At 33.1% G+C, this 14,144-nt stretch overlaps 1 protein-coding gene across 8 annotated transcripts in view; it reads right to left on the bottom strand.

Annotated features, from left to right (window-relative positions):
• The window catches only part of Phc3 (polyhomeotic homolog 3), an 81,476-nt gene continuing 67,332 nt past the window's right edge, over window positions 1–14,144 (bottom strand). For 6 of the 8 annotated variants that reach the window (XM_048814310.1, XM_015494280.2, XM_048814312.1 and 3 more), the window contains one exon: window positions 1–9,063. In XM_048814310.1, coding sequence (XP_048670267.1) covers window positions 8,909–9,063 — 155 coding nt within the window. In that variant the 3' untranslated portion in view covers window positions 1–8,908. Of the gene's footprint in view, window positions 9,064–10,833; window positions 10,967–13,838; window positions 14,114–14,144 lie in introns of those variants that run through there. The other 2 variants (XR_007351651.1, XM_048814313.1) reach the window with 2 other exon arrangements.

Below are 14,144 nucleotides of genomic sequence, written 5' to 3'. Positions count from 1 at the left end.
CAAATGGAAGAGGCTTTTATTTGTAAAGAAATGAACTTACAATGGTCTACAATATATTATTGTAATATAAACAATATAAATAAATGATCCTGCAGGCCCACTATCTTCTATCCAGACCCACATGAAGCAATGTTACAACAACATTCTATGTGAAAATGTGCAGGTTTAACAAAGGTGCAATTACAAGCAAATTTAAGCAGCAGAGTATAAGGTGCTTTCATTTAATAGTTAATGTTGCCATCAACAAACATTTGAATGCTCAATCTTACTTCACTGAATAGACACAACAGGAAAATCTAAAATTCATACACATGCTACTTGTTAATATGAAAGTGCTTTCTCTTTTTTTAAAAAAATACACCAAATGAACACTTTTTACATAGATCATGGTGTGCTCTTATAATGCAAAATTAACTTCATTTTCAGGTTATACATTTTAAAACTGTAGCTATAGACACCAGTCTAGGAATTCTAATGCTAAGAGTGCTAAAACTATTCCATTTCCCATAAGGAGGACTCTATTACAATGTCCAATGTAAGAATACATCTATATATAATCTCAATTTTTTTCAGTAAAGATAAAAAATGCTTTCCTTCTCCCTTGGTGATATTTGTTCAGTTCATCCCAGGTAGGTCATCTTTTGAGGTTTTGATAATATGAAAGTCCTATTTTAGAACTGGAGGAACCAAAAGAAATAATTAAACTAGTTAATGTACTTGAAGCATCAACATTTTTGAAACAAGTTATCACAACAATTTGCCTTTGTTAAATTAACAAAAATTTAATGAGCAACAAGTCAAAAGGTACTGATTTAATCAAGAGCCTTGAAAAGCCTTTCCACCCCAGCAGCACCTATCCGTGGGCACTGGCATCTGTAACATCCAGCCTTCACTGCAAGTGTAATCCTTACTGTGAAGATACTTTTTGTAACTTTGACTTTTTCCCCCTTTATGGGAAAAACAAAACGTTTTTTTTTTTTTTTTTTTTTTTAAATGAGGTGACTGGGAATCTAATCAAACAATGTGGGAATTATATATCCAAAATTGCACCATCTTTTGCACTCAGTTGACTTTTTAAAATTTAAGAACATATATACATATATTAAAGTACATACATAGTAGGCATTTCAATAGCATAAAATATCTGAAAAATTAGGAACACTTTAAAAATTAAAAATTTAAAAGTAATTTTTAACTAGTTTCATGGAACAATTTACAAAACCCAGGCTATCTGGCTACTTCAGAAGTTAAGTGTTTTTGAACAGTTTGAAAGAGTCTAATGTAGATTCTAAATGAACACTTTGTTGGACATTTTCCTGCTTTAAAAAGCTGCAACTCTGATGCATAAAAGTTTAAAATAGTTTTTCGTTTTATATCTTTATAGAGAATATTACTGTCAATTGATGTTAATGTTTAAAGCTAGAATTACAATGTGATTCACAGAATCCCAGAGTGACAAGGGAATTTTACCCAATTAATTGATTTTCCCATTCCATGTTTACTTCCTGGATTCTTGCCAGTTCAAGCAGGGAACTGTTTTTTCTTCAGCAGTTCTGCATTTTAAAGGGCACCCTTTTATTAATGCAATACATAGGCTTTTTTATTACCAATTTTCATATATTTTTAAAAGGTAGCTATCTGTAATACCCTTAAAATACAACAAGATTTATTGTTTGTAATCTTTCTAGCTTAAAAAAAAACTATTCTGGTGATTTCCTTTGAGACGTTTCAATTTTGAAAAACTGCTACAGTGTCAATACTGTATAGAAAGCCTTTGTAGTTAAAAATGTGCGGTAAATCATTGTTCTACCACTCACCATGTACAGCCACAATTCTGAAACACTCAAGCACCAAATAAAGATATCACAACAATCTCAAAATATAAGCTCTTAAAGGATCCTTAATTTTGTAGCCTATCAGGTGCATGGTCAGTTGATGTGCAGTATGTGAAATGTTACAAGAACTATGATTGATTCAAACCCCTTATGCCATCTAGTCTTTTACCCAAAGCATAAAAAATTCCCCCTCAGTTCCAAGTTTACATTCAGTACATTAATTAGTACTAACTATGACCTTGTTCATTTAAGCCACAATGAACTTTGGTCAGGAAGATTTTACTTACTAGTTTCTTCATCGTGTATTCCATAAACAATATAAGTGTTCAGATGGTTTGCTAAATGGATGAAAGTGCATGAATGTCAATATGCATATGTGTTTTTATGTTCAGTAGTTAATAGGTAGCATTTAGAAAAAGGTCCTCATTTCCTTGTCTGTATGAATTTTCTACCTCAATCCTTAGAGCAAGTAAGTGACACAGAAAATGGATGTTTACTAATTAAGTATCAAATGAACCATTAAAAAGCAAAAAAGAACTGAGTAGGAGCAACTTTAAAAATATCTCATTTTGTGGCCTACCATAGTAACTTTAGAGCTGAGAGGTATACAAATGATGATTTAAATCCAAATCAACATTTTGAAGAGTGTAGGCACCACATTGCACATTCAAAGAGGTTAAAAACAGTTACCTCAAAGTGCACACACAGCTAATTAACCAACTAAGTCAAAACTCAGTCTCCAAGCCAGTGTGTTTTAGGTTCGCTTGTCATGTTAATTTAGTAAGTATATGATTTATTTCTACTCATTTTTAATACTATCCAAAGAAAAAGAATACTTTTAAGTATTATGAAAAAAAATTAAACATTGGACACCTCTAGTTTACTTGAAGCACAAAAAAATCATCCTTTCTAAAATAGGTTGATATTTACTTCAAGAGCACCCACCTCTCATATAAGCATGAGCTTTTTCACTGCCCTCAGATAAAGCTCCACAAAACATAGATTTAACACTCAACAACATGCCATGAAGTTTAACTTTTCAACCAATAAATGATGGCAGCTATCAATCCTTAAGGTGATTAGTGGAGTTAATTTAGCAGTTTAAAAAGAATTCTACTGCATTACTTTTACATTTAATTAAAACTATGCCATGCAAGCATAAGAACCTTTTAAAATTAGTTCATTTTTTCCAAATTAAAATTCACTCACTACTATACTTCTTTTAAACAACACATTCTTCTATGGATTCTCACTAAACATCACTAGTATCACTAAGAATTATATTTTTCAAAAGGCAGTAGAAAAAAAAAATTCTAAAGTATAAAGCTTTAACCAAACTAATTCTGTATCTTTTATCTAACATTTGATTAAAATTGTCATCTGAAAATAAAATTGTTCACAAGCTACAAAAAGGGGAAAAAATAGCATTTGTGGTAGATAGTTCTCTAAAAGTTCCATGAACATGACATTTGCAAGGGTTATGTGCATGTGTCTGAGTAAAATGAAGAGCTTGCATTAAGATGCTACATTTAAGATTTTAAAAATGATTGCAAGGGACTCCCCATTCTTCTCTGGAATATGATGGTAATGATTATATTTGTATTAGTGCCCTACAACTTTCAGAAAGAACTTTTCATAGTATAATTTAAAAGAGATTAAATAAGCTCTAAAAATAACATGTAAAACTTTGGAAATTATAAAAAAATTTTAGGAAACACTTTTTCCAAAGAAGGTAGTATAATTTTAAACATTTTGTATCAAAGAAATGGCTTGTACTGCTGCTATGAAGAAAACTATAGGGCATGTTTTATAATCTTCTAACAAAAGAAAAGAGGGATATGTTACCAAAGAATGTTTTTAAGATGTACAGCTTAATGGGTTGAAATTAAATCTTAATAAGATTGCATATTTAATTTTTCCTAATAGTGTATCTGTGCTTATCTAAATTTAACCACAATCTGATTTGATTTCATCAAATGTTCTAAATAAATTTATAAAATGTATCAATGAATGTGGGCTAAATAGTGCATGTCACAATCCATTCTGCTTTGCACCAAAGAAATAGAGGTAGGCTTGTGTTTAATGAAATTCAGACTAGTAAAGAGAAAACTATAGCTTTTAGTCACCCAATTCTTAGACTGAGACACAACCACAAAATGCTATCTTAAAATACCTTTCTTTATAACAAGTCTACAAAGGTGATTCAACTGTAGTATCTGAAAATGAAAACTCCATAATTCTGGCCACTCAGTTATAACAATGAACCTTTGAATCTCTGACATATTCAACTATAATAGCTTTCATCTTCAGAAATCAAAAATTACTAGTGTACGTATCATTGGTGCTATAAACAGTGAGTTTGATTATTGGCAAATTTTAACCCAGTAAAAATGATAGTAGGCTGGAGGATGTAGTTCAGGGATAGTTTCAGGTCCTGGGTTCAGGACCCCCATTACCACCACTACCAAAAAAAAAAAAAAAGAAAGGAGGAGAAGGGGAAAAAATAAAGAAACCAGAACCCTATTATGGTTTAGATATGAGGTCCCAAAACCTCATGCATGAGACAATGCAAGAATGGTTAGATTATGAGAGGAGTAACCTAGTCAGTGGACTAATCCACTGATATGCATGAACTGGGTGGTGGTAACTATAGGCAGGCAGAGTGGGCTGGATGAAGTAGGTCACTGGGGTTGTGCCTTCAGAGTTCATATTTTGTCCCTGGTGAACATAGAGCTCTCTCTGCTTCCTGGTTGCCTTGTCTGAGCTGCTATTCTCCACCACACACCTTTTGCCATGATGATCTAATTCACCTTGAGCCCAGAGCTATGGAGCTGGCCAACCATGGACAGAACCTCTGCAAAACAAACTTTTCCTAAGTTGTTAATGTCGGGTGTTTTGTTCATGGAGATGAAAGGCTAAAACAAACCTGCTAAAATTGGAATCAAATAATTATAATTTATTATCTTGAACTATTGATGAAGGCCACCTTTACATTAGATGATTTCATGTAATGTAAATTCTTCTAGATCCTTTTGGTTCTGGAATGCTTCTCTTCCTATTTGGTCTCTTCCTCCAACCCCTCCCCTGCCCCTTCAAAACCTTTAGGACACAACTAGTTTCACATTTTGTGCATGAGAAACAGACTGAGCAAACAATTTGCATAGAAGGGCCAGTCTCCATTGCCCCAAAGTTTTTACTGAAACATAACTGTTAGACATTAGGCCTCCCAAGCTACCTCTATAATCAGCCCCATCACAAAATCCTCTCTGGGTATTCAAGCAGAGGTCTAAGAAAAAAGTTTTTGTGCAGTTTTTGGTGGGGGCTGGAGGCTTTAGGGGAGGAAGTGAGGTGAACCCCTTTCAGGCCCTCAGCTAATGCTCAGTACCAGTAGGCAACATGTATTTTCTGCCACTCACCAAGGATGAGAGTCTTTGAACCACAAATTATAACCAGCATCTTCTGGTTGAAAACTTAACTTTAAAATATTTTAAGGGTTTCCAGTCAGGGATTTTACCCACTGGACACAGTAGTAATGTCAGCTTCATTCACTTACATCTATAATAATTTCCAAAATTAATACACATAAAAGCATAGGCTAAGACTATACAACTCCATTGTTTCCCTACTATATTTGTGCCTTGGTGGTACCAAAACCTTGAAAATATACTAGGCTTTAAGAAATTTACCTGAACATGTCAGTGAGAGCTGGAGCACTATAAGACAGAGATCAATCCAAGACTTATCTTTGTGAATAAATGTCTGGTATAGTTTCACACAATATATGATTAGGTATGTCAAAAAATTATTCAAAGGCATGGTCACAATAATACCTGTTTTAGGTATTATTCTGGGTGTTTCTGCATACCAGGAAGCAAAAATAAACAGTGAAATACCTTTTAAAATATCATTTCCTTCTTAAATTAGGTAAAATGTGAACATTAACATCAAAAGTAAAACAATCTGTTCAGTGTTGAAATGGGCTAAACTAACAACAACAATAACAAAAAGGCCAATGTCCTGGTCTGTGGCTTTCCCATTCTCAAGCTTGTTGATTAACATTTCTTTAATTCCATTCTGCCTTCTCTATCCCTAGGTGGCCTTTAAACTTAGACTTAAAGTTCTGTTTAAAGGACTCCATAGCAAATTTTAAAAAGTGATATGCCACCAAAGAATGACAACAACTCTTTTACTGTACTGATTATATCAAAGCTGCAGAGCTGTGTTTTACACACGTCTACACAAAGCTTGATGCATATTAATGTCATATAAAAATAACTTTTTTACAAACCAGCTCTTTCAAGGTTTTTGACTAGGAACACAAAGCTTAAAGCAACTAACATTTCAAAATTATGGTCTTCCCCCCACCCCCAATGGGAAAAGAGTGCAACAGTTTAAAGAAGTTAAAAAATGCAAATTTAGATAGCAAAAATAGGAAGAATCCCCCATGTTCCCTTTTGCTTATTATTCCTTCTCCCTAGTCAAAACCCTAAAACACTCAGTAATATGAAAGGAAATGAAAACAATAGCACTCTCCCCACATATATCATAGTGAAGCTGCCTAAACTTCAGGAGAGGTGGACGATCAGTATCATATATATCCATTATCTATAAGAAGGTTTGAAATTAAGAAGACTAAATCATCTAGAAAGAAATTGCTGCATCAATGGGAGAATTACCAGTTGATAAACAGATGAGCCATTTCTAAATCAACTCACTTGAAAAAAGCAAGTTTATCTTCTAGGTATGTTTTGAGTGGGTTACAACAGAATTACAAGGACCATAAGTAGGTGTTCTCCAACAGAAACTCCTCTGGGCACAGGGGTTTTCCAGTATAGAACAACTTACATTAGTAGAAGAAGAAAATAAAAGGAACTTTCAACATAGTTCAAAGTTAATACCTTAAAGGTTATAAACAAAATAGTTATGGGAGATAAATAATTATTGCTAGAGGAGCTATCCCTGAAAAATCAATTTTATATTAACTGTGGATTAACTACAATAAAGTTTTAATTCCAGGGGAGATTTTCCCTTGTGCCTCCCTCCCTCCATACATGGACAATCTCTTAATACTGCTTAGCATATGTTTATGTTCTGAAATTGCAAGATGAGGGGAAAAGCACATCACAATTATGTCCTGATGATTAACTATTAATAAATGAAAACTGTAGAGTACCTACCTTTCCTTGAACTTTAATCCAATAATTAAAACTGTGATACAAAGAAATATGTAACATAGACTATAAGCTATTGTGGGTCTGGAACATGAGCCTTCCATTATATTACACATTCTAACCCTACACATGACTATCAGTAAACATCTTTTTTAAAAACAACTACACAAAGAATCCCACAAAGCATACATTCAAACAAGAGGCATCTAAAGATTAAAAAAATTACCCGCTATATTTTTGTATAAAAATAATCAACATTTTCTAATGTACACAAAGCCAAAAGATAAATATCTGTGATGTCTTGTGACATCTTTAATTTTTTACTAGCTCAACGCAATCTTTTTGAAAAGAGCAGTGAAATGACTGAAACTCACGGACTCTCTGTTTTCACTTAATGAACTTCGTGGCCAAATATCAGTGTATTTTCCTTCAATCACATGTAAAAGATAAGATATGGGAAATGACGGAAACTTTCACAGTCTTCTCAAATAAAACATTTGACACCCAAGACTATAAAGCTGTCAGGACTCCACAATTTTTTTAGTGTCCTAGTTCTATAGAAAACTAACTGCAAAGTTAGTGAAAAAGTTTTGCTTCATAGTTTTTTTAAGTTAGATCTGATCATCCAAAAGAAATCACTTGTTAAGTATTCTGCAGGAAGCATGCGAAGATTTAGTAAAGGAAAAAGGAATGTGCATGTTCAATACTAGAAGAAATCCAAAGTGCAATCACATATCCACCCAAAACTTCCTTGCCAGAAAATGGTGCCCTGGTTCTTAAGTGTAATTATATCATGCCTTCATCAGTGCGCAGCACAGAGATAAGAAAGATAACTAATATGAATCAGTACTGAGTGTCAAATTGTAAGCTAGTCTTTATTTGACAGACCAATTTTATGGATTTATCTTTTTCTATTATGCTTAATAAACTGGAAAAATACTTCAGAACATTAATGCTATCTGAATAATACTTCCATTACACATGTTTCCTCATTATGAGCCATCTCTTTAAAATGTTCCTTTGAGTGAAAGAATTAACATTTTTTATTCCTTCCTCATCAGCGCTGCTCAACCTTGGCACTGGTGGCATTTTTTACTAGATAATTCTTTGTTGTGGTAGGCTTACACATTGTAAGACATTTTGTAACATCTCTGGCCTCCTACTAGACATCAGTAGCAACCTCACCCAAACTCAGTTCTGATCTGTGACAATCAAAATGTTTTTAGATGTTGGCAAATGTTCCCTGGAGAGCAAACCAATCTCTATCAAGAGGCACAGCTCTAAATGTACAAACTCTGAGAGGAAAACTTGTCAGGCAAGCCAAATTATCTGAAATAGAAATCAACTCTTTTGACCTCCAGATCAGTATCATTTATGCTAGAACACAATCCTTTCTTAGAGCACTTGTTAAAGACATTTTTAAGAACGCAAACTGATATTTCAATGCATATGATCCCATCATTGGACTCCTAAATCATTCCATATCTTTATGACAACCTTTAGAGAATGAATAGAGTACAAAAATGTATGAGAAAAGTGAATCAAAAGAGAAGTGTAAATCATCAAGTTACTTTCAAAAGAATTCTTTATATTAATGATAAACATCACTTTTAAAAATTATCTAGCATAACATGTTTCTTTGAAAAATACCATGGCCCTTTATAGCAGCTTTTTCAATGTTGCATGTAACCTGTAAAATCAATTTTACCAATGTTGACTAATCATGAAAATGTATGATGAATAATTATATTGTAGAAGAAATGTCAACACTTGATGTGGAGTTCCCAGTGTGCTTGGCCATCTATCATAAGTGTAATATTCTAGGCCAACTTAGGCCTTTACCTTACAAGTCTGTTTAAAAAAGAGTAAAACTGGTGTTATATCAAAGCCTTATTGTTCTTGTTAAGATTCCTTCAGAGAGTTGATGCGTGCACAGATCTTCAGGGCTGGGCCTAGCTTGATATTCATTGCACTCATGAGATGGTCTTCTTTTAACAAGAGAAGGGCCTGTCCATCAATCTCTTGTGCCCTGAACTCGTCTGCAATATCCTGACAACCTGGAATTTAATCAGAGGACGGAGTTTAGAATTAAATATTTGACAACTAGACATAATTCCTAACAGCAATAGCTATACTCTCACTGGGTCTAAGAATCTGAAATACAAGTTGATAAACAAATGAAATTTATATACAGTAGCCTGGGATTCATCCTTGAAAAAGAGAGTATTTGTTGGCATTCTGAAAATAAAAATTCAAAATCTGTGTAAAGAGACTTCCTTGGAATTCTTGCTCTAAAAATAGAGGTAAAAATGTACAGAGTAATCATAACGTTTCCTTCATAAAAAGGTCTCTATCACCTTGAAGCATGCCACACATGCTTGGATTAACTAGCAGATACATCTCATGAGCTTTGTATAATATATCCTTCACATATAGGTACAGAGGAATGAAATATAATGTTCTGGGGCTGGGTTGTGGCTCAGTGGTGGAGCGCTCACCTGGCATAGGCGGGGCATTGGGTTTGATCCTCACCACATAAAAATAAATAAATAAAATGAAGATATTATATCCAACTACAACCAAAAAAAAATTTAAAAGAAATATAATGTTCTGCTATTTAAATGATAATCTGGAAATATTTTCTTAAGTATCAGAATACCATTTTCATTATCATTTGTACCTTATTCTAAATTATAATCTTTGTTGCCAAGTATCTCTGAAATATTGTTCACTCAGGACAGACCCAATCCCTTGAGATTATAGTTATCAATGTATTGTAATATTGCTGAAATATGCTACTTAAATTATAATTTCAGGGCTGGGGAAGAGTACTTGCCTAGCACATGCAAGGCACTGGGTTTGATCCTCCACCACATAAAAAAATAAAGGTATAAAAAAATTATAATTTCAACCTTAAATCTTAAGAAACACATTCTCATTGAAATTATGAACTTCCATGCCAATCTTCTGACAAATAACGAATATTTTAACTCAGTTTAAATCAGATGCTTTAGCAGGTAACAATACTAGTGTCCACTTGAGCCTCAAATGTTTTTGGTATATAGCAAAATTTTTGCACATCCAAGTTACTCAGTAACTTCCGTATTAGAGGTAAAGAAACCAATAGGTTAGGAAATGAATGATGAAGCCAAGAAGAAAGAATGAAAATGAACTAAAAACTTAACAACTTTAAAGTGTTTTTATTTTACTCAATTAGCATTCAAAGAGAAAATACAAAAACAAAAAGATGTATGTACATTCCATGTATGTATTATATGTCAAAATACATTCTGCTGTCATGTATGACTAAAAAAAAATTAAAATTAAAAAAAAAAACTAAAAGATAATGAAGAATAGAAATGATTACATTACACCTTGGCCATCACAATTTGTTAGAATAATATTTGTCTTCTATTGCAAATATATCATCCTCTCGTTTGTATAAGATGTCTCCTACCTTAATAACATCAGCACCAAACGCAAAGCATTTTAGGTGCAAAATACATATATTTATGAATGAGTGAAGAATTGAATAAGTGAATAAAATATAAACAACAAAAATATACTCTACTACAGAAGAATTATCTGTAAGAGTAAATCACTTTTTTTGTGTTCAGCTGTGAGGCCACCTTTTCTCTTAGTTGTTTCTTTTCCTGTGTCCTGTTTTTATCTTTACTATTTCCTGTACAGCATCCAGCCCTTCAATTTCTCTATTTTAATAATTTCTCAGATTTTTTAAAGTCAGCATTTTGGTACCCTCTACAGAATGTTTATGGTTTTGCCCATGTATCATTTTAAAGAAACTATAGAGATGAAAGATTACTCACCATAGAAAAGCCCCTTTTCTTTTCCCAGAGGTAGCTCTCAACAAAACTGGGCAGACAAAACTGACTAATCTTGCATCTAGTTGTGACTTCATCCTTCTTTTTATGAAAGAACTAGTGTTCTTCTCTCTTCAGTCTTACTTACAAGAACACAGGAAAGGAAAGAGAAAGATAGGATAGAACTTAGATTCAGAAAACAGGAGCAATGAGAAGTAATGAGGACCATAAGAGCTATATTTGGGAACAGAAATGAGTTCTCCATAAGGAAAATATATAGCACGCTCTTATTCCTCTGCATTGAGAGATTCCTCTGCAGATCAGATGTCTTTTCATAGGTGGACAGTAAAAGTATTGGTAAAATAATAAAGAACAAAAAGTGATTTGGAAAACAGCATCGTTAGACAGGAAAGTATATTTTGAGAAACTTGGATCAAAACTAACTTACGCCAACCTCCAAAAAATATAGTTACATTAGTATAAATATGAGAAAATGAAGTGCCTTTTAAAACAGGGGAACAGGGAAACAGAAGTGAATACACTTCTAAAAACTCAGTGTAGAAAAACATTTAAAAAACCAAGTGCTCAAGATACAGTGAACTGAAGTTCTGTGAGCTTCCAACATTAGTTTATACTTCTGTAAAATGGCTGGAACTCAGTAATGTGCAACAAATATACACCAACTGAAGCAACCAGTCGGCTCTGCTTTTACCTCAGGGGAACCAAGCACAGTGTAGTTCTCAGTATGGACAGAGACGTTTGCACTAGGTCTCAAATGATCCCTACAAATGAACAGAATCACTTCCCCATTTAAACCCAAAATTTTAAAAAATGCCCTACATAAAAACTGATTAGTAAGATTAGTAAAAAGATCACTTATCACTCAATACAGAATAAACAACTCTCAAAACTAGTTTAACAAAATACCAGTTAAATATTCGTACTTTGAAGAAATAATTCCCTATTTTACATGCTTGTAGAGAAATCTTGTTGATCCACATAATACAGAATAATCTTTTCAAAAGGTAATTCACCACACAAGGAAGAGTTAAAGAAGATAACCCACATAATTTTTTGAAAATAAGAATTGTTCTTATAGAGAACTTTTTAATGCATGAGAAGTTATAAGACAGTTTTTAACTGTGGTGACAGTTCTGAGAGATGTGTGTACTACATGTAAGCACAAACAGTCCCAACAGAATGTTTAACAAGATGATATACAAAAAGAACAGAAAACCTTAGCAGTAAAATAGAGGTGCCCTGATTAGAAGGGGAAGGAAGTCTACCCTGGAAAGAAACAATACAAGAGATTACAAAATTGATGAGCATGTTCATACCACGAGAAAAGCTTGGGAAGACACTACTCCAAGAAAATAAACAGTCCTGAATGAAGTAAAAGAGACTCAAAAGGAAATTCACAAAGCCCAGAGAATACAGGCATGTCCTGGTATAAGATTTACCTTAAGCTACAGGCATTATTCAGAGAAAAAATTTAAGAAAGGTGGGGTAATTGATCACAGAAATAAGCTGCTTATCTGGCCTGTCGAAGCAGTCAAGAAATACTCCCATTTTATCAGTAAAGGGAAAGAGTTACACTAAGTAGACTCTAAAACAGCACCAAGAAATTATAAATTATAAGGCAGTCTCCTTTTAAGGATAATATTCTCTAAAGAACTCAGAACAAAATTAAGTGCCTAGATTAACTCATTGACAAGCACCCCAAGTTTAGCAGTAATAAGTTGAATTTCTTTTTTTTAACCTCAAATGAAGCACGAATGGGACACAAAAAGTTGGCCTATGTTCTAATAAAGCAGCCAATAGTAGCAATAGAGCAAATGGATCCTGGGAAAATTAGCCCAAAAAACCACATTAAGTGATAAAAGAATCATTAATAGCTATTATTTATTAATTATTTGGGCAATTAATTTCCTGAGGATGTATACCAACTCTCCTCTCCAAAAGGAAAGGAGTATTTCTCCCAAATGAGAAAGGAGACTCACAAATAGATCACATGCTCCAACTGGAAGATGAGGACTACTGAAGATGATAGAATCAAAGTGCAACCCCAGATGATTAGTACAGATTCCAGTGTAATTCCTAAGACAACTATACTGGTCCCAAGAGTAAAATTTGTTTTATTAAATACTAAAACCACAACCAATGAAGATTCACTATCCTCTAGTATATTGAGTTTAAAGCAGGTTATAAACCCACATGGTGGGCAATTAACTCAGACCTTAGTTTTCTTAGGCATATGCTTAAAATTTTCACATGAAAAAAGTATACCTGCTTTAAACAATTCCATCTTTCTATTAAAATGGCCATATTTTAACATTTTATAAAAGTTTTATAAAAACTATATTTAATAAAACACCAGAGTTCTGTATGTAAGTTAAAACGGGCAGCAGCTTTTAAAATTATTATTTCTAAATATATTTTCTTGCATACCACATTAGCTGTAAGTGTTCTTCTGAGACTTTGGTCACCTTTACAGAAAGTCAGCAATAATAGCTAAATAATTTGTTTATAGGAGTCTGGTAGATAATTCTGATGAGATATATTATCCTAGAAATCTTGAATCAAGAAAAATAATATGATTCACAAAACCAAAAGGAAACATTTTAAAATCTCATTTACCATACTCATAAAGTCAAAGTGAGTAAGATTTGCTGATTTAAAATAAATATATCATCTTAATATATATAAACAGTACAGGTCTCATCATGAGCAACTGATGTCTCTAGTTGCCCACCCCTTGGATAGAGTGGATATGAAGATTATTGTTGCTTTAAAGAAAAAAGGAGACTTAAGTTGATGGAAAGAGTATCAAACTGAGAGAACAGGAAAACATAAATAAGAAGATTACCTTCAATATTAGAATCAATAACTGAATTTCAACTGTTGATGTTTGTTTATTGAAAGGAATTAAAGAATGCTGCTTCCTTTAAAAGAACCAGCTTGATTTTTTAAAAAGAAACCAAAATTTTATCATCTTATATGTCTTTATTAGCTTTCAAAAATGTTTAAAAAATACTAGTCTCATTTCATTTTTGTAAAGGTTAAAATAGGAAATAAGAAGAAATAGAATAGAAAAATAGAGTAGAAGGGAAGAAGTGTCTGATTCAATCTCTCTACTGACCTCTTGAGAGAAATCAGACTGAAGAGAAGAGAGCACCTTAATACTGAAGAGAAGAGAGCACCTTAATATCTTCACCAGCTGGGGTGTCACAGAAGCAGGACTAGTCAGTTTTTATCGACTTGGGGTATGAAAAAATACCCAGTTGTGCTGAGGGAATAAGCAAGAGGAAACAGATCAA

This window comes from Marmota marmota, unplaced genomic scaffold (genome assembly GCF_001458135.2).
Source record: "Marmota marmota marmota unplaced genomic scaffold, marMar, whole genome shotgun sequence".
Taxonomy (NCBI): Eukaryota; Metazoa; Chordata; class Mammalia; order Rodentia; family Sciuridae; genus Marmota; species Marmota marmota.
This window is presented reverse-complemented; position numbering and strand designations above follow the sequence as displayed.